Source organism: Poecilia reticulata, chromosome 2 (assembly GCF_904066995.2).
Source record: "Poecilia reticulata chromosome 2, P_reticulata-male-v2, whole genome shotgun sequence".
NCBI lineage: Eukaryota > Metazoa > Chordata > Actinopteri > Cyprinodontiformes > Poeciliidae > Poecilia > Poecilia reticulata.
In genome coordinates, this window is record NC_088831.1 from 19,892,811 (window position 1) to 19,914,003 (window position 21,193).

A 21,193-nucleotide genomic window follows, 5' to 3' on the forward strand; every position below is an offset into this window, starting at 1 on the left:
TCTCTATTTCGGCTCGTTCGCTGGTGACAACCTCGTATCGTTTCTGCTCCGCTGGCGGGCAAAAGCAAGGAGGAGGCAGATGAATGTTTTAAGAAATTTATTCCTCATTTGAACAAGTATCACTTCCACCTCTTGGAGTCAATAAAGAGCTCGTTACTGCTGGTGTTAGTCAGCTTTAATGAAATCTTCTTAACATACTCCACTTTGTTGCCACTGACATAACACCACCGTCGAACTAAAAATACAACATAAACATAAATGAATACAATGACTATGGAAGTAAATATGTGCCATCAGAATTTGAATTAAAAATGCATCTGAAACTTGAATGTTGTATATTTGCGCTTACTTTTTCAATTTCAAAATTAATTCAGAATATAATTTTGACCTAAAAAAAAATTCAGTATCATTATTTGTACATGTTTGCAATTTTCATTTGTTAAAAAAATTCACATTCCTATTTCAAAGTGATGAAATTTTCAATATATATATTTTTCAGTGTTAAAAAAATTCAGCATATAAAAAAATTCAACTTTAAAAAATTCAAATGCAATATTTTCAGTGTCCTAAAAATTCAACTTGCTCAAATTCGCTGTCTCAAATTCAACATCTAAAAATTCGCTGTACAAAACTGGCGAGGTTACTTCAGGTCACAGACATTAGCAATCGTTGTCAGATTTCAACACTGAGCTAATCACATGACCTAAGCGTCATATTGAGGAAATACCAGCATCACCGAGGCTAGCGACCACGGAGGCGAACGCAAACCCAACGGTGAGTCTATGCTTTCATATTTCTGTAGTACATTTTATTTTGCGCATGAAGTTTCATACATTATCTTAAAGCTTGATTTAAAACACGGGTTTGTGCCGTTGTTAATCTTACGCCATGTAATGCTGGCATATTAGTTCTCGCTACCTGCTAGACCTCCACCCCCTTCTCTTGGCTGTCCTACACCCAATGTTCCCGTTTTATTTCAAAAAGGAATATCACTTGCGCCAAGTCTAGAATCTTTAAAGATAACTGATGGGTGGCGACTTTCCGGGTTGTTTGTATGTCGTCTTAGAGGAGACTGAGACAGGCGGTCTTGGTAAAAGATGTAATTTTCCAGAGATGCTACCGCTAATGTAGCTAATATGGCTGCCTTGTGTGCTTCAAGGATGGGCTGTGAACTCTTCAGACATTAATTATAACCACAACCCCATTCTGTTCATCTACTGTATTGTTCATGTGACTTCATTTATAAATAAATTAATACATTTATGGTCATTATAGCGTCATCCCAACTACTGCTTCTCTTATCTGACAAGTGTTGATATATATTAATTTACATTCTTTTACTTTGCGGTACAAAACGTCGTTCTGTTACCTAGCAACATTAGAAACGACCTCCTTTGTTTTTACATTTGATTTTAACTCATTTTGAAGAAAATATATGCTTGCAAGTACAGCTGTTAACTTATTTTAGATTAAATATTATTTAATTTGATTTCTCAATACTGACCTTTTGATTTAAAAAGAGTTTATTTTACTGACAATGTTTTTGACATATTTTCTTTTTTCTTTTCAAGGAACTTTTGCTGGATCATATTTTTGATAGACTCCGTGATCGTTTGGAGCCATTTCTATTTCTCCAATTACAGATGGTCCTGCAGTCAATCAGTTGGCCACAGGTGAAGAAGCAAAGTGATGACGGTGACGACAGCGATGATGTCTTGGAAGCAGAAACTACGCAGGTGACAGGGTTTCTCCATCAGTTTCTCAAAGAAGGTAAAATGTCTGTTTAAACATTTGGGCAATGTTTGTTATTTTGAGAATGATGAGACGTGCAATACATACCAGCATAATACAGTACATTTATTTTCTTATAATCATGTCTTACAACACTGCACAGATAAAGCTGATAAAGCTTTTCAGGTTGATTAGTGAACATGGCAAAAGGTATTCAAATGATTTTTGAAGGATATCACATTCATATTCATTAGTTTCTTAGATGGAAAAGACATTCGCATGAAGTCATATCTCAATGTCAGCTTTATGAATGATTCCATCTACAGGAAACTCACCATGTATCTAAAAAGACAAATGTATACTTTTCCTAGCATCTTCAGACAATCTGCACCAGCTCATGAGATTTTGGGTTGGCTGGGAGGCTCCATGGCAGGAACTGAAGCCTGAAGTAGTGCAGTCAACTGGACCAAACCACATGGCCACTTCATCCACCTGCAGTGAACGTTTACGCCTTCCAAGCCATTATTCTACCTACCAGGCTCTGTATGCTGACATGACGGTGTCTTAAATCGGTTGGGACTGGCTTTGGTCTTCTTTGAGAACTCAGTGCATTGGTGTTTCATTTGTTCAATAATTGCATTTCAATATGGCAATTAAGTAAAAATACAAAGTCATTTTATTATTAGCTTTTTTTTTTTTACAAATACTGTTCATCATTCACCGCAGTCTTGACATTAAGTTGTGTTCTTTGAAGTGACGACTAAGTAGCTGAAATGTTTGTCAAGCATCCCTGTAAATCTTAAATGTTAGAGTAACTATGTTCAGAGTTTCTGAGTCAGCACTGTTTGTACAGGAAATATGAAACGGAAACTGTTTTTATGCAATATTTTATTGAATGTTCATCTATGCTTGAAGTATTAGAAAATAAATGACATAAGACAAACTTAACTTTTCCATTCTTATAATGCAAGAAAATGAAGGTCCTACACAACTGTACCTACTAGGTTCCTTTTGAGAAAAAAAGAACAATCAACTCACAAATGTAGAACATTTTAGTTCTTTAACATGTCTACCATAAAAGCACTATGATTCACTTTTCCAAAGCACAAATTTTACCTTTGTGGTAATATGATCAGCACTTAGCTTTACATTTCATAAATGCTGAATTTTGAAACTGGACAACTTTCACAGAGTGAAGAACTGTTCACAAAACAGAACTGCAGCAATATAAATGTCACAACCAAAAGACAGTGATGTGCCTTTTGGGTTTACTGCGTCTCTTAAGGCCATTTGTTCGTCAGTCGGTTGCACATTTGAATTTGGTACTGTGACGTTTGACTCTTCCTGAAGAGGAAGCCCGCTCTCCTCCCATTCAATTTCGGGAATCTACACCCTGGAAAACACAAAGAAGGGATCAAGAGAACTCAAAATGTACTTGATGATTGCAGATTGCTATGTTACAAATTAAATGAATGATAGTATACATGCTACACATTAAATTATCCAATTAAAATGTACCTCTGTCAAGGCACTGTGGGGTTCAGGAATTGAATGGTGTGTAACTTAATCAGAATTTGCTTATAATTACAACATTAATCACACATTTTAGCATAGCTCAAACATTCTTTGTAACCAAAGATATATGTTGGAGATACAAAGTAGTGGGGATTAAAATGATTTTAATAAGTTAACAGCTGTACTTGCAAGCATATATTTTCTTCAAAATGAGTTAAAATCAAATGTAAAAACAAAGGAGGTTGTTTCTAATGTTGCTAGGTAACAGAACGACGTTTTGTACCGCAAAGTAAAAGAATGTAAATTAATATATATCAACACTTGTCAGATAAGAGAAGCAGTAGTTTGGATGACGCTATAATGACCATAAATGTATTAATTTATTTATAAATGAAGTCACATGAACAATACAGTAGATGAACAGAATGGGGTTGTGGTTATAATTAATGTCTGAAGAGTTCACAGCCCCTCCTTGAAGCACACAAGGCAGCCATATTAGCTACATTAGCGGTAGCATCTCTGGAAAATTACATCTTTTACCAAGACCGCCTGTCTCAGTCTCCTCTAAGACGACATACAAACAACCCGGAAAGTCGCCACCCATCAGTTATCTTTAAAGATTCTAGACTTGGCGCAAGTGATATTCCTTTTTGAAATAAAACGGGAACATTGGGTGTAGGACAGCCAAGAGAAGGGGGTGGAGGTCTAGCAGGTAGCGAGAACTAATATGCCAGCATTACATGGCGTAAGATTAACAACGGCACAAACCCGTGTTTTAAATCAAGCTTTAAGATAATGTATGAAACTTCATGCGCAAAATAAAATGTACTACAGAAATATGAAAGCATAGACTCACCGTTGGGTTTGCGTTCGCCTCCGTGGTCGCTAGCCTCGGTGATGCTGGTATTTCTTCAATATGACGCTTAGGTCATGTGATTAGCTCAGTGTTGAAATCTGACAACGATTGCTAATGTCTGTGACCTGAAGTAACCTCGCCAGTTTTGTACAGCGAATTTTTAGATGTTGAATTTGAGACAGCGAATTTGAGCAAGTTGAATTTTTAGGACACTGAAAATATTGCATTTGAATTTTTTAAAGTTGAATTTTTTATATGCTGAATTTTTTTAACACTGAAAAATATATATATTGAAAATTTCATCACTTTGAAATAGGAATGTGAATTTTTTTAACAAATGAAAATTGCAAACATGTACAAATAATGATACTGAATTTTTTTTTAGGTCAAAATTATATTCTGAATTAATTTTGAAATTGAAAAAGTAAGCGCAAATATACAACATTCAAGTTTCAGATGCATTTTTAATTCAAATTCTGATGGCACATATTTACTTCCATAAATGACATAAACAAATGATACATGACATATAAACATAACTCGCTGGCTGACCGTTCTTTTGAGGTAGAAATGAGCAACAACAACAAAAAAAAGAATTCTTAAACTTAAATTACTTTACACAACTAGTTACTAAAGTCATGCCTTCATGTCATGTGCTTCTTCTTTCTTTTGGTGCCTCAGCGAACATTCTGGATTTCACTTCCTACTTTAGCTTTCCAAAATAAAAGTCACAATAACATAAAATGTGCCTAATACAAAATAAAACATATAAACTAAAAGTATGGCAGTAAAAACAAGTACAACGAACAGCTGGTTTCCCTAAAACCAATACACTGCACTCCCCACAACCATAGACATAATATATCATTATATTAAGTCTATGCCCACAACAACCGGAAACTTTTCTCGCTCTTCTTCCTCTCTGCGCCTACATGTTGCTCTCTGCTGCCCCCTAGGGAAGAGAGGGGGCAGCAGAGAAAGACTGGGCCTGTAAGAGCAGGTTTTTGTTTTTACTGACGGCAATCTGAGTCATGTGACTAAACCTTTAATAGTCACATAACATGTGAAATAGAAATATGATGTAGATATATAGCAATAGATATCTATATCTTCAATACAGTATTTATATATGGTCTTTGAATGCAGGTCATCTGTGATAATTGAGCCACTTTGTCTTTTTGTTGCCTTGTCAATATTTGTAAAAACAAAAAAGAAAATATTCTATTAGTTTATTAAATGTATAACTATTTACTCATATAATGTATAATCTTTTAATGACTTAGTTTAATTGAGGTGCTTTGAAAATTATTAAACTTTAAGACTTAAAAATGAAAAAACACACTCAAATACTGTAGGTAATAAGGCCTGTCCGTCGCCTGCACCTGATTGGCTCAGCTGGTCATTGATGACGGGATCCTCGTATTTCAAACTCAAAGCCCGAATCACACGTCACAGATAGACGTCAATGACCGCCTGATGCAAAGTCCTTGAATATAAGCCTTCTGCGATCATTTGGTCACTAATCATTTTCTTTGTCTTGCAGGTAAATACTTGTTAAAAAAAAACAAAAAAACAAAAAACAAAAGCCATTAAAGATAGGTTATGCTTTGTTAATGGTCGAGCATCACAGTGCAGGATGAAAAGAGAATTTTTAGTCCAGGTCTTTATTTAAAGTCCTGCATGAAAAGGAGATTCTGTGCAATACGTATAAATATACTTATATAATGTATATTAACTTTAGACATTATATAAGTATTATTAACCACTTATATCGTGTATAATTTCTTTGTATAATCTGTTAATGACTTATTTTAATTGAAATGCGTCATTTGGATCATTATTAAACTTTAAGACTAAAAAAATGAAATCCTCCATTCAAATACTGTACGTAATAAGGCCTGTGCGTCACCTGAGGCTGATTGGCTCAGCTGGTCATTGGTGACGTAATCCTCGGATTTCAAACTCAAAGGCCGAATCACACGTCACAGAGTGACGTCAATGACCGCCTGATGCAGAGTCCTTGAATGTAAGCCTTCTGCGATCATTTGGTTGCTAATCATTTTCTTGGATCGCTTGTAAATGCTTGTAAGCGCCATTAAGGATAGGTTATCCTTCCTTAATTTATGAGCATCACGATGCGGTATGAAAAGAGAATTTTTAGTCCGGGTCTTTTTTTAAAGGCCTGTATGAAAAGGAGGATGTGTGGCTCTGATTGGCTCAGAGTCCAATCAGAGGCTGGTTTTAAACGGGTTGGTCTCTATTTCGGCTCGTTCGCTGGTGACAAGCTCGTATCGTTTCTGCTCCGCTGGCGGGCAAAAGCAAGGAGGAGGCAGATGAATGTTTTAAGAAATTTATTCCTCATTTGAACAAGTATCACTTCCACCTCTTGGAGTCAATAAAGAGCTCGTTACTGCTGGTGTTAGTCAGCTTTAATGAAATCTTCTTAACATACTCCACTTTGTTGCCACTGACATAACACCACCGTCGAACTAAAAATACAACATAAACATAAATGAATACAATGACATAAACAAATGATACATGACATATAAACATAACTCGCTGGCTGACCGTTCTTTTGAGGTAGAAATGAGCAACAACAACAACAAAAAAAGAATTCTTAAACTTAAATTACTTTACACAACTAGTTACTAAAGTCATGCCTTCATGTCATGTGCTTCTTCTTTCTTTTGGTGCCTCAGCGAACATTCTGGATTTCACTTCCTACTTTAGCTTTCCAAAATAAAAGTCACAATAACATAAAATGTGCCTAATACAAAATAAAACATATAAACTAAAAGTATGGCAGTAAAAACAAGTACAACGAACAGCTGGTTTCCCTAAAACCAATACACTGCACTCCCCACAACCATAGACATAATATATCATTATATTAAGTCTATGCCCACAACAACCGGAAACTTTTCTCGCTCTTCTTCCTCTCTGCGCCTACATGTTGCTCTCTGCTGCCCCCTAGGGAAGAGAGGGGGCAGCAGAGAAAGACTGGGCCTGTAAGAGCAGGTTTTTGTTTTTACTGACGGCAATCTGAGTCATGTGACTAAACCTTTAATAGTCACATAACATGTGAAATAGAAATATGATGTAGATATATAGCAATAGATATCTATATCTTCAATACAGTATTTATATATGGTCTTTGAATGCAGGTCATCTGTGATAATTGAGCCACTTTGTCTTTTTGTTGCCTTGTCAATATTTGTAAAAACAAAAAAGAAAATATTCTATTAGTTTATTAAATGTATAACTATTTACTCATATAATGTATAATCTTTTAATGACTTAGTTTAATTGAGGTGCTTTGAAAATTATTAAACTTTAAGACTTAAAAATGAAAAAACACACTCAAATACTGTAGGTAATAAGGCCTGTCCGTCGCCTGCACCTGATTGGCTCAGCTGGTCATTGATGACGGGATCCTCGTATTTCAAACTCAAAGCCCGAATCACACGTCACAGATAGACGTCAATGACCGCCTGATGCAAAGTCCTTGAATATAAGCCCTCTGCGATCATTTGGTCACTAATCATTTTCTTTGTCTTGCAGGTAAATACTTGTTAAAAAAAAAACAAAAAAACAAAAAACAAAAGCCATTAAAGATAGGTTATGCTTTGTTAATGGTCGAGCATCACAGTGCAGGATGAAAAGAGAATTTTTAGTCCAGGTCTTTATTTAAAGTCCTGCATGAAAAGGAGATTGTGTGCAATACATATAAATATACTTATATAATGTATATTAACTTTAGACATTATATAAGTATTATTACCCACTTATATCGTGTATAATTTCTTTGTATAATCTGTTAATGACTTATTTTAATTGAAATGCGTCATTTGGATCATTATTAAACTTTAAGACTAAAAAAATTAAATCCTCCATTCAAATACTGTACGTAATAAGGCCTGTGCGTCACCTGAGGCTGATTGGCTCAGCTGGTCATTGGTGACGTAATCCTCGGATTTCAAACTCAAAGGCCGAATCACACGTCACAGAGTGACGTCAATGACCGCCTGATGCAGAGTCCTTGAATGTAAGCCTTCTGCGATCATTTGGTTGCTAATCATTTTCTTGGATCGCTTGTAAATGCTTGTAAGCGCCATTAAGGATAGGTTATCCTTCCTTAATTTATGAGCATCACGATGCGGTATGAAAAGAGAATTTTTAGTCCGGGTCTTTTTTTAAAGGCCTGTATGAAAAGGAGGATGTGTGGCTCTGATTGGCTCAGAGTCCAATCAGAGGCTGGTTTTAAACGGGCTGGTCTCTATTTCGGCTCGTTCGATGGTAACAAGCTCGTATCGTTTCTGCTCCGCTGGCGGGCAAAAGCAAGGAGGAGGCAGATGAATGTTTTAAGAAATTTATTCCTCATTTGAACAAGTATCACTTCCACCTCTTGGAGTCAATAAAGAGCTCGTTACTGCTGGTGTTAGTCAGCTTTAATGAAATCTTCTTAACATACTCCACTTTGTTGCCACTGACATAACACCACCGTCGAACTAAAATACAACAAACATAAATGAACACAATGACATAAACAAATGATACATGACATATAAACATAACTCGCTGCCTGACCGTTCTTTTGAGGTAGAAATGAGCAACAACAACAACAAAAAAAGAATTCTTAAACTTAAATTACTTTACACAACTAGTTACTAAAGTCATGCCTTCATGTCATGTGCTTCTTCTTTCTTTTGGTGCCTCAGCGAACATTCTGGATTTCACTTCCTACTTTAGCTTTCCAAAATAAAAGTCACAATAACATAAAATGTGCCTAATACAAAATAAAACATATAAACTAAAAGTATGGCAGTAAAAACAAGTACAACGAACAGCTGGTTTCCCTAAAACCAATACACTGCACTCCCCACAACCATAGACATAATATATCATTATATTAAGTCTATGCCCACAACAACCGGAAACTTTTCTCGCTCTTCTTCCTCTCTGCGCCTACATGTTGCTCTCTGCTGCCCCCTAGGGAAGAGAGGGGGCAGCAGAGAAAGACTGGGCCTGTAAGAGCAGGTTTTTGTTTTTACTGACGGCAATCTGAGTCATGTGACTAAACCTTTAATAGTCACATAACATGTGAAATAGAAATATGATGTAGATATATAGCAATAGATATCTATATCTTCAATACAGTATTTATATATGGTCTTTGAATGCAGGTCATCTGTGATAATTGAGCCACTTTGTCTTTTTGTTGCCTTGTCAATATTTGTAAAAAAAAAAGGAAACATTCTATTAGTTTATTAAATGTATAACTATTTACTCATATAATGTATAATCTTTTAATGACTTAGTTTAATTGAGGTGCTTTGAAAATTATTAAACTTTAAGACTTAAAAATGAAAAAACACACTCAAATACTGTAGGTAATAAGGCCTGTCCGTCGCCTGCACCTGATTGGCTCAGCTGGTCATTGATGACGGGATCCTCGTATTTCAAACTCAAAGCCCGAATCACACGTCACAGATAGACGTCAATGACCGCCTGATGCAAAGTCCTTGAATATAAGCCTTCTGCGATCATTTGGTCACTAATCATTTTCTTTGTCTTGCAGGTAAATACTTGTTAAAAAAAAACAAAAAAACAAAAACAAAAGCCATTAAAGATAGGTTATGCTTTGTTAATGGTCGAGCATCACAGTGCAGGATGAAAAGAGAATTTTTAGTCCAGGTCTTTATTTAAAGTCCTGCATGAAAAGGAGATTGTGTGCAATACATATAAATATACTTATATAATGTATATTAACTTTAGACATTATATAAGTATTATTAACCACTTATATTCTGTATAATTTCTTTGTATAATCTGTTAATGACTTATTTTAATTGAAATGCGTCATTTGGATCATTATTAAACTTTAAGACTAAAAAAATGAAATCCTCCATTCAAATACTGTACGTAATAAGGCCTGTGCGTCACCTGAGGCTGATTGGCTCAGCTGGTCATTGGTGACGTAATCCTCGGATTTCAAACTCAAAGGCCGAATCACACGTCACAGAGTGACGTCAATGACCGCCTGATGCAGAGTCCTTGAATGTAAGCCTTCTGCGATCATTTGGTTGCTAATCATTTTCTTGGATCGCTTGTAAATGCTTGTAAGCGCCATTAAGGATAGGTTATCCTTCCTTAATTTATGAGCATCACGATGCGGTATGAAAAGAGAATTTTTAGTCCGGGTCTTTTTTTAAAGGCCTGTATGAAAAGGAGGATGTGTGGCTCTGATTGGCTCAGAGTCCAATCAGAGGCTGGTTTTAAACGGGTTGGTCTCTATTTCGGCTCGTTCGCTGGTGACAACCTCGTATCGTTTCTGCTCCGCTGGCGGGCAAAAGCAAGGAGGAGGCAGATGAATGTTTTAAGAAATTTATTCCTCATTTGAACAAGTATCACTTCCACCTCTTGGAGTCAATAAAGAGCTCGTTACTGCTGGTGTTAGTCAGCTTTAATGAAATCTTCTTAACATACTCCACTTTGTTGCCACTGACATAACACCACCGTCGAACTAAAAATACAACATAAACATAAATGAATACAATGACATAAACAAATGATACATGACATATAAACATAACTCGCTGGCTGACCGTTCTTTGAAGTAGAAATGAGCAACAACAACAACAAAAAAAGAATTCTTAAACTTAAATTACTTTACACAACTAGTTACTAAAGTCATGCCTTCATGTCATGTGCTTCTTCTTTCTTTTGGTGCCCCAGCGAACATTCTGGATTTCACTTCCTACTTTAGCTTTCCAAAATAAAAGTCACAATAACATAAAATGTGCCTAATACAAAATAAAACATATAAACTAAAAGTATGGCAGTAAAAACAAGTACAACGAACAGCTGGTTTCCCTAAAACCAATACACTGCACTCCCCACAACCATAGACATAATATATCATTATATTAAGTCTATGCCCACAACAACCGGAAACTTTTCTCGCTCTTCTTCCTCCCTGCGCCTACATGTTGCTCTCTGCTGCCCCCTAGGGAAGAGAGGGGGCAGCAGAGAAAGACTGGGCCTGTAAGAGCAGGTTTTTGTTTTTACTGACGGCAATCTGAGTCATGTGACTAAACCTTTAATAGTCACATAACATGTGAAATAGAAATATGATGTAGATATATAGCAATAGATATCTATATCTTCAATACAGTATTTATATATGGTCTTTGAATGCAGGTCATCTGTGATAATTTAGCCACTTTGTCTTTTTGTTGCCTTGTGAATATTTGTAAAATGAAAAAAGAAAATATTCTATTAGTTTATTAAATGTATAACTATTTACTCATATAATGTATAAGCTGTTAATGACTTATTTTAATTGAGGTGCTTTGAAAATAATTAAACTTTGAGACTTAAAAATGAAAAAACACACTCAAATACTGTAGGTAATAAGGCCTGTCCGTCGCCTGCACCTGATTGGCTCAGCTGGTCATTGGTGACGTAATCCTCGGATTTCAAACTCAAAGCCCGAATCACACGTCACAGAGTGACGTCAATGACCGCCTGATGCAGAGTCCTTGAATGTAAGCCTTCTGCGATCATTTGGTCACTAATCATTTTCTTGGATCGCTTGTAAATGCTTGTAAGCGCCATTAAGGATAGGTTATCCTTCCTTAATTTATGAGCATCACGATGCGGTATGAAAAGAGAATTTTTAGTCCGGGTCTTTTTTTAAAGGCCTGTATGAAAAGGAGGATGTGTGGACTCTGATTGGCTCAGCTGGTCACTGTATTTACTGACGGCAATCTGTATCATGTGACTATATTGAATATATGATATATAGATATATAATGTCATGTCATGAATCTATATGACATAAAATGTGATATATTAGATATTGATATGTAGAAATAGATATTTAAATCTACATCACAGACTTTTGACAGTCCTTTTAATTTAGAGCTTCTGTGATAATTTGGTACCTTTGTCTTTCATTTGTTGTGTCAATATTTGTAAAAACAAAAACCCAAATATTTGAACAGCTTATAAAATGTGTCATTATATTACAAAAAAAATGTAATTAGTCCAGGTCTTTATTTAAAGGCCTTCGACTCTTTCAGATGGACTTTTGTGCTTTTTGTTTTAAATAATGTTTCTTTGGTTTCTTGAGAAGCATTTGCCTTTAAAACTAAGTAAAAAAAAATATCACTAATAGTGTGAGTCATGGGCTGCACAGTGATGCAGTAGGTAGCATTGTCGCCTTGCAGCAAGAAGGTTTTGTGTTTGATTCCCGGCCCGGGGTCTTTCTGCATGGAGTTTGCATGTTTTCCCTGTGCATGGTGGGTTCTCTCTGGGTACTCCTGCTTCCTCCCACAGTCCAAAAAGGTTAATTGGTTTCTCTAAATTGTCCCTAGGTGTGTGTACATGGTCGGTTTCCTGTCTGTCTCTGTGTTGCCCTGCGACAGACTGGCAACCTGTCCAGGGTGACCCCGCCTCTCGCCCGTAATGCTAGCTGGAGATAGGCACCAGCAACCCTCCCGACCCCACTAGGGACAAGGGTGTTAGAAAATGGATGGATGGGTCAGTCTACAGTCTAAATTTATTTTTTGTCTGATGGTTATGACAAAGTTCTGGGTCAGGTACATTAAAAATATAATTTTCAAAAAAATGTTGCAACTGAGAACCTGCACCTTAGCATGTTTACATTTTCAAAACATTATTTGTCATGTTTGAGTACAAAAGCTTGAGGAAGAATTATATTTTGGTTGAGGGGGGGGATTTAAACCCATTTTGTTCCACTTCTCAAGAATCATTGACGACATTTAATTTTCCTTGTGGATCAATAAAGTATTTTTGAATTGAATTTGGAATTTGAATTTTTTTTTCCAATCCAGGCTTCACAACAGAGAGAAGTTTTTCCATTTGGAGATCCGAAACTGGCATAGTTAAGAATGAAAGCTGAAATATAAGGTCGCATCAGTTGCGCAAGTTTTAAAAATGACATTGTGTACTTAGACTGATTGGCCAGTAGGTGGCAGCATACGGAGTGTTAAACAAGACAACGCGATACTTGCAGCGCGTGCGTTCGTCAATGGAAGTCATGGAAACGACATTAGCGTTCTCAACCCTATAAATGACGCTGACCTTCTGAATTCTTCCCCTTTGCGACGGGACTTTTGAGAGAGACGCCTGAAGAAGCATTTGAAGCCTCGGAAGGATTGAGCTTGTCGAGAAGTCTGCTAGCAAAACTTTCTAAAGAAGCATTTGCTGAAATACGCACTTGCTGAAGAATCCTGTGATACAACAAACCTGCGAAAGACGGTTCCTGGCCAGAAGAAGCACCAGCAGGGAGATCGGCTGGAAGGTTAAAATCATTATTTTACTATTTTAAATAAACGAAAGAAAGTTATTACAAAGATATTAGTGACTTATTTTGTTTATTTTGTGTCTGTGTGTGTGTTTTAAAGAAATACTGACTGCTGTTGAAAATAAAGACAAGTAGCATTCTTTACTAGCATAGATTGTTCTTAACTAATGAGCCTTTTCTTAACTGAATTTCGCTGGAAATGTCATGACAGTTCCAACTGTGGTGTAGTGATTTAAGAAATATGTGTATTTTACATAATTATAGTCAAATTAGTTAAATTAATGTCAAATTTCTGTAAAATTAGCTTGTTTCTTGACCGTTATTTTTTGAAAAATGCTGTGATAAACACTCAGTTTCCATGGATACGCTAAATGAAATACCTTAAATATTTAATACTATTTTAAATGGTATTTACGTTTATAAGAGCGTAGATTTTAATTGTTTAGTTTCATTATTTTTTCAAGATAGGGACATGTTGATCTATTTATTTTATTTTATTTTTTAGCATAGCCTGGAAACATGGGTGAATTGATTTGAAAAAAACAAACTAAATCTAATCTAAGAGTATCAGGTTTGATGACATTGGTGTCCAATTCTTTGACATTTTGATGACTTCTTTGAAATATATAGCTGTAATAGTTCTCTTTGCCTTTGTGGGTTGAAACAAATTTGTGAGCTAATTTAAATTGTTTAGTGACTAAAGTGTTAGCATATTGGCATTTGTGGATAAATGTCTTGGATAATAACACTTATTAAAAATACTTTTACTGGTTTGAAAAAAACAGTCAGATTTCTGTCCAATTCTTGGCCTTTATTTATTTTTTATTTTTTAAAAATGCCCTGACAAACATACTTGGTTTCCATGGTAATCACATTAGATGTGATGATTTATTAGGACACTTGAGGACACTTAACATAACATTTCCATTCATGCAGCCTTCACACACTGATGATAATAAGCTAATGGACTGTAGCCACAGATTTTGTATCATGTCAGCAATAAACTCCAGCTAAAGGTGGGAGAAGTGTCTTGCTCAAGGACGAAACGACAGAGGCGGCCAATGCAGGGCAAACGCCTACCACTGTTGCCCCAGTAATAAGCATTATAAGTCTGTGTGTACGTTAATGACTGACCATTAATAGGTAATGAAGTGTGTATAGTCGTAGTGATCATCAATCAAAGCTGATTTTCACATAGAAAATAACAATTTCTTTGTGAAAATCAGCATTGATGACTTTGGAGTCCAATTCTTGGTAAACTGGATACGTTGGTGACATTATTTTAAATGACTACAATAAAAATTAAGAAACACTTTGCAGACATGTGCCTTCTCCTATCTATTGATCAACTTTAATATGTGTGTTTAGTTTTCCTACATGGGTGAACTGATTTTAAAAGAAAAACATCTTTACAGAACAATCAATGTGTGCCTGTTGATGTCACAAAGTAACTAAATTATTTAGTTTATTTTATGTACTTAAGACCAGAAAAACAATGTTTTTCTCCATTGCATTTTAGTGACATATCACTAAAATGAATGTTAACAGTGAACATTAAAATTCATTAGAAAAACAATGATCTCGGTTTCAGTTGTGATTCATTTGTTAGTTAAAGTTTTTACACTGCTTATGTGGTTTAAAAAGTTATTTCTGGTTTTAGAAGATCTGTTTTGTTTTATTCAGATCTTTGGAATAAGAAGTCAGAGCCTGGTGCAGGTTTCAGAAAATGCCTCAAAAACACATTTGGTTTATTATTTTAATTATTTTGTCTGGCTTATCTCCAGACAAAATACAACGGCCATTTTAACACTGGACATGGATTTCTAAACCAAATAAACAGTTTCATTTTCTGTAGGAGCTCCTGGAAACGGAGGAAAGGCCACTTATGTTGGCCTGTTTATTTAAAAGGTGTACATCTATAAAACTTTTAATTTTATAGGTGTACATTTCTGCTGTTGGCTATATGTGGGAGTATGAAGGCAGTACTGATGGGGCGTCAGAGTAGCTGTGGCTGTGATTGTGAAAAATTGTGGAGCTCAAACGAATTTAGCTTGATTAGCTACAATTAAGATTTTGGTAATTTACAAATGCTATTGGAAATATATATATTTTAAACTTTGATACTTTTAAAGTGTTAAAGTTGTGTAAGCAGTGACTTAAGTAAAATAGTAATGAATGGCTATTATTAAGAATGATCAAATGTACCTGTAGCATCAAAGATTTGTGAGGATGGGTTGTTATAGAAGGTTAAACTGAGTAACTTGATGCAGGGCTTTATTTTATTCACACTAATGGCACTAATGGTGTTTCATTAGCTATTAAAAAGTCCTAAACGCAGTGTATAGCTCTTTAATTTGTGTTTCCAAATGTTTAAGAGTTTATGGCTAGGGATGAATTACCAATAAGTCTAAATTTGATTTGTTGTATTTAATAATTGATTGGTACCAAGATGAAGCTGCAAGTTTGTTTGTCTGAGTGTTGATGGTCTATAGATGTTTGATCCTTGAGTTTTAGAGTGTGTTCTGGTTTTTATGTGAAATTGTGTTTTTTGCTGTTTTTTGTGACTAAAGACAAGCTTTATTTATTTTATCTCTTAATTCCCGTTCTTCTTGTATAATCACATCTGGCGTTGCAATAATATTGTTAATGAAATATATTCAAGAAAAACAAACACATTCACAAACCTGGGTTATTGTACTGTTGGTATTTCAGTGTTCCCTCTAAACATTGCTTTGGACTTTTGTGAAGGCCAAGATACTGAATTATAGCTGTTTCTGCTTTGTTTTTTCCTTTACAGCCCACACCATGGCGCTTCCAGGAGATGGATCCCCAACGTTGGAGGGACATCCAGACAACGGTAAGGAACACGGTAAGGTGTGGTTAAATGAAGCCGACGTGGTTTCTGAAGCCCATGGAGAGGAGTTGAGGTATAGTTCAGCTCTGCAGTCTGTGGACTGTTCTACCAGCTCCATTGGAGACGAGGTCGGTAATGAAGACCAGGATGACTTGTGTCCAGAGAAGTCCAGACCTATCGGTACCCTGCAACATCATCAGGTAGGTTTGGAAGAGAAGGAGGCTTCTTTGACTTCCAGACGCGCCAGAAGAATAACAAATATGGTGTATGCTGCGAAGGAGGAAGACCCACCGTCAAAGCTTAGTTTTGGTACCGTGCTTCCTTCCAGCTTTAATTTCACATCTGGACTTGACAAACAGGAAGAGCCAATTTTGCGTCCAGAGGACTCCAGACCAGTCGGTATCTCGCAACACCCTCTGGGAGGCTGGAAAAATTTAGTGGCTTCTTTGACTTTTGGCCGCGCCAGGAGAGCTACAAAGAAGGTGGAAGCTGCAAAGGCGGACGACCCAAAGCCTAGTCAGCAGGTAGGTCTGAAAGAAGACGCGGCTCATGTGACATCTGTGACTGGCATAAACGGAAAGAGGACAAAGGACAGTGATGCTGAAGAGCAGCCCCCAGCCAAGAGGATCAGGGAGAACCAAGCTGATGATGAGCTCCCCTCCAAGAGGACCAGGGACACTGTTGCTAAAGAGGAGCCCCCTGCCAAGAGGACCAAGATTGGTCTTCCTCCAAGTGGTGATCTCTTTTCAGCTTTTCGGGGACGTCCTCTTGCTGAAAAGAACCTCCGTGCCAAGAGGACCAGGGACAGTGTCGCTAAAGAGGAGCCCCCTGCCAAGAGGACCAGGGACAGTGTTGCTAACATGTTGAAATCGTCTAAGGATGCTGGACTGTCACCCCCCGTCCTCAGTCCCTCACCATTGACGCACTGTGAAGATCCCATTTTGTCACCCCGTGTTTTCAGACCCCCACCAAGGATGCCATGTGACATGGAAGAGGAACCAAAACCTTCAACATCTAGTGGAATTACAGCAGGAGAGAGTTCCAGACACGTGTTGTTTAGACCTCGCTACGTCCTGTCAAGTGACTCTGAGTAGATTGGAATCCTTTAAATCTGAAGACCTATTTGGGAAGTCACATAAGAACATCATCATTTCTCTTTGGTCTCTTTGGTTCTTTATTAAAGCCAATGGGTTTCTAGCAAGCCAGAGGAAGCCTTAGGTAGCTCCTTGCACCGGGGCTTTTCTTCATCCTGCTGCTAGATTTAGTATTTTAGATGGTAAAGTTCTGGCAGGACTGAGGAAGCCTTAGGTAGCTCCTTGCACCGGGGCTTTTCTTCATCCTGCTGCTAGATTTAGTATTTTAGATGGTAAAGTTCTGGCAGGACTGAGGAAGCCTTAGGTAGCTCCTTGCGCTGGGGTTTTCTTCATCTTTGCGTTTTCCTCTCTACTCCCCCGTGTTTCAGGTGTAACAGTGGTGCTTCGCTACACAGTGCTCTCCTGTATAGTAAATTATTCTTTCCTGTTCCTCTACTAATCCACTCTCCAAGTTTTTAATGTTTCAGGTTGTAGCTGCTCATCGCTGGATCCTTTCGTCGTTGTCCATGTGGTTCCTGCCTTCTGGATCTCTTGTCTTTCACGCTGCTTGTAAGTTTTGCATTCCACTTTCACATGATGCCGCTTCCCTCCTGCTGGTGGCAGATAGATCTCTGATTCTATGATCATCCTAGGTTGGATCTCATCAGCCTGTAAACCTCCTCATTCAACACCACCAGTCAGATGGAGGAAGATAAGAGAACCCAGTTGAAAAAAAATGTAAGGACATGCAGTTTCAATCAACAAAAAATGTTCAGCATTCAAATCTATTTCCTATTTTCTGCTGTACTTTCTCCTCACTGACACTTTTGTTTTGTGTGATTTTTTTTTTATTGAGTCCTTTCATAACATTAGAGCTTTGATGAGCTTTGTGCTGATGGAAGGAGGATCAGGAATAGAGCAGAGGACCTGCTGATCTACTGGTTCTAGTAGATTTTAGAAATGGTGAGGACATGACTATGAATTGATCAGAACGTCTGATTCAGTTATCTCTTATTTAGACTGAAGTGAAGGAATGTGTGTCTGATCATGTGTTGATTCTCCAGCATCAGTGAGACGAGACAACAGCACTGGACCAATCAGGAGAGAAGACACAGAGGACTGAGGGGACACAGAAAACCCTGCTGAAAGTCCATTGAAGAAGATTCCTGAGTACACAGGGGGACAGCTGAGGACACAGAATAAAGAGACAGATCATGTGAAGTAGGTCCTTCAATAACAAAACAAGCATTACCATAAAATCTTATGTTGAAATTTCACCTGTTTATCAGTCAGACGTTGAATATTAAATAATTTTAGAAACATTGGTTGGTTTCTGACCCCAGATTCAGAGTCTGCAGATCAATAATGTGTCTGATCATCCCAGGTTGGATCTCCTCAGCCTGTAAACCTCCACCTTCAACACCACCAGTAAGGTGGAGGTAGATAAGAGAACCCAGTTGACGAAAAAAGTAAGAAAACTTATTTTTACCCGGCTAACAATTTTAAATATGGATGAAATTGAAATCAAATGTTCAAACTTTTTCTTTTTTCTTGTTAGTTGTATATTGTTTTTTTTTTAACTTTGTTGTCTTTTCTCTTTATTTCATTTCTCTGTCAACTCATGTCACATGACCTGAGTTGACCAACAATAAAGAAGAAGACCTGCTGCAGCTGCTGATCCATTGGTGTAACAGATTGTGGAAAAGGTGAGGAGATGATGACTTGATCAGAAAGTCTCTTTCAATTATGTTATTTATACAGAGATTAAGGAACGTGTGTCTGATCATGTGTTGATTCTCCAGCATCATCAGCAGCACTGGACCAATCAGGAGAGAGAAAACACAGAGGACTCAGGAGACAGAAAATCTCGTCTGCTTCCTCAAGTGGGCCACCAGAGTCTCTCCAGGACCTTCATGATGTGGGTTGTCAGGGCAACTGATCTACAGTCGTTGATGACTGATGGGTGACTTTTCTTCGGTAGCGGAACCAGGCATGATGTCTTCCACAACAACAGAACCTCCTCTTGGGTTGAAGAGACGCTGCCGAATCCCACAGAGGGACTCTGGGACTGACACCATCTGGACCTGCAGCCTTGTTCCGGTTCAGCCTCTCCAGCTGCCTCTTCACTGCTAGACACAGACAAGTTGGAGATGGAGGCAGCAGCGTCTCCTGATTTGGTTGAAGACAAACTGGTGGAAGCAGAAGAGTCCATGACTGAGGTGGAAGATGGAACATCTGCGGTTTGACAGGAAAGCTGTGGGACAGAGGAGGATCAGATATCAGTTTGGATGGAGACAGGAAAGGATGATGAGGAGCTTGTTCCTGGACTGAACCTGTTGAAGAATGTGTTCAGCTCATTTACTCTGTCCAGAAAATAATATTGTTAAAAAGAAAACGTCATGGTAGCATGTTTTTATGTAACAATGAGTGTGTAATGTTTGGAATGAAGAAGATATGCTGCATAATCTGATGTCATTACAAAAGAGTATTGTGACTCAGTGCAAAAACACATTTTGTTGGTTTCTGAAGAGTAAAAATTGAACAAATGTATAGATGAAGTTTATATTTCACAGTCATCACAATGCTAAAGAAAAGTCTCACAACAGTGAAAATCACTGTGTTTATTTACAAGACAGGAAGTGGATGGAAGATATTAAAAAAATTTATTATATTTCTCCGTGTCATAGGTTATTTCTATGTATTAAGATGTAATGGTGAATTTTTGGACTTATTGTTTTCTTTTTATACTTGTGTGTAACTTTCACTTGATTTGTAAAAACACGGAAACTAATTAAGCTGATCATTGAGTAAAATAACATTGAGTTGTAAGCAAATTTAATAAAAACTTTTTCCCATCACTGCTTTGGTTTTATTCAGACATCAGATTTGGATCATTTGATATTTTAAATGTCTGCTGTAGAGCAGCGGAACAATCATTTGATTTGTTTTTTATGCTATTTAAACTCATTGGCGTGAAGCCTGGTACAAACAAGTTATATGGCGTTAAGTCATATAAAAACAAAAGAAAACATTCAAGTTTGATCTTTTATGTTTCAAAAATAGCCTTGGTATTTACAGTCCACATAAAATACACAATCTCTCCTCACACTCCTACTGTTACCACTGAGTCTGAAGGATCAGATCAAGCTGATCTAAACAGACTTTGTCCTGGGAGGAACTAAAAAGACACGGAGAGCTGAATGAAAAAAGATACAGGACAAACAAAGCACATGGGAAATCTGGGTGTGAAGAGAATAGTGGACAAACAGATGAGTGAACACTGGCCAGAAATAAAAGACTAAAACATATTTACAAAAGAACAAAAAAAAATCTTGGTGTTTATTTACACCATAAAAAAAGAAGAGAGCCATTGAACAAAAAATATCAAGAATTAAAATGGCCAAGACACATTTAGCCTGTGGTAAAAATGTATTGATTGAGTCATGTTTGTGATATCTGACATATATATGATATCTGGGGAGGTATTGTGGGTCAGATCTTTCACTGTCACTGGCATTTTTTCTTGAACCAAAAAGCTAAATAGATTTGCTTAAATAACAGGAGAACTTGAGCAAATCATCTTTCTGAACAGAATGAACACATTATAGTTCCGATCCTTAAATTAGAGAAGCCGATGACGTCACCACAGGGCTGCCATTCAGAGCGCTACACAAGAAAAGAAAGAGGCTCTACCCTCTGCCCTCCCTCTGCAGATCATGAGACCAGGAGAGACACCAGAGACAGAAACTACGTCCAGACGGAGCGGGTACCTGCAGCCTGTAAGCCAGTGGTCCCCAAAGTCGGTCCTGGAGGGCTGGCATCCTGCATGT

The 21,193-nt window shown here is 37.2% G+C and overlaps 1 protein-coding gene and 2 long non-coding RNA genes across 9 annotated transcripts; 2 read left to right on the forward strand and 1 right to left on the reverse strand.

Annotated features, from left to right (window-relative positions):
• The first annotated feature begins 272 nt into the window (after nucleotides 1–272).
• On the forward strand, nucleotides 273–2,674 carry LOC145548811 (uncharacterized). The gene is made up of 3 exons (XR_014084805.1): nucleotides 273–774; nucleotides 1,572–1,770; nucleotides 2,103–2,674. It is a non-coding gene; the product is annotated as an uncharacterized LOC145548811 (long non-coding RNA).
• LOC145548812 (uncharacterized) lies at nucleotides 1,523–4,363 on the reverse strand. The gene is made up of 2 exons (XR_014084807.1): nucleotides 4,103–4,363; nucleotides 1,523–3,124 (listed from the first exon to the last, which is right to left on the reverse strand). It is a non-coding gene; the product is annotated as an uncharacterized LOC145548812 (long non-coding RNA).
• Nucleotides 4,364–11,365: 7,002 nt separating this feature from the next.
• On the forward strand, nucleotides 11,366–20,034 carry LOC145548814 (uncharacterized). 7 transcript variants are annotated; one of them, XM_081599823.1, is made up of 8 exons: nucleotides 11,366–13,433; nucleotides 16,234–17,933; nucleotides 18,017–18,101; nucleotides 18,220–18,326; nucleotides 18,428–18,584; nucleotides 18,748–18,832; nucleotides 19,002–19,069; nucleotides 19,166–20,034. In XM_081599823.1, exon 2 carries the CDS (start codon nucleotides 16,242–16,244, stop codon nucleotides 17,382–17,384), a length of 1,143 nt encoding a protein of 380 aa, XP_081455949.1. In that variant the 5' UTR covers nucleotides 11,366–13,433; nucleotides 16,234–16,241; the 3' UTR covers nucleotides 17,385–17,933; nucleotides 18,017–18,101; nucleotides 18,220–18,326; nucleotides 18,428–18,584; nucleotides 18,748–18,832; nucleotides 19,002–19,069; nucleotides 19,166–20,034. The 7 variants fall into 7 exon arrangements, with proteins under 7 accessions (XP_081455949.1, XP_081455946.1, XP_081455951.1 ...); XM_081599820.1 differs by having other exon boundaries at nucleotides 18,237–18,326; XM_081599825.1 differs by having other exon boundaries at nucleotides 18,017–18,326; nucleotides 18,707–18,832.
• The last annotated feature ends 1,159 nt before the right edge of the window (nucleotides 20,035–21,193 follow it).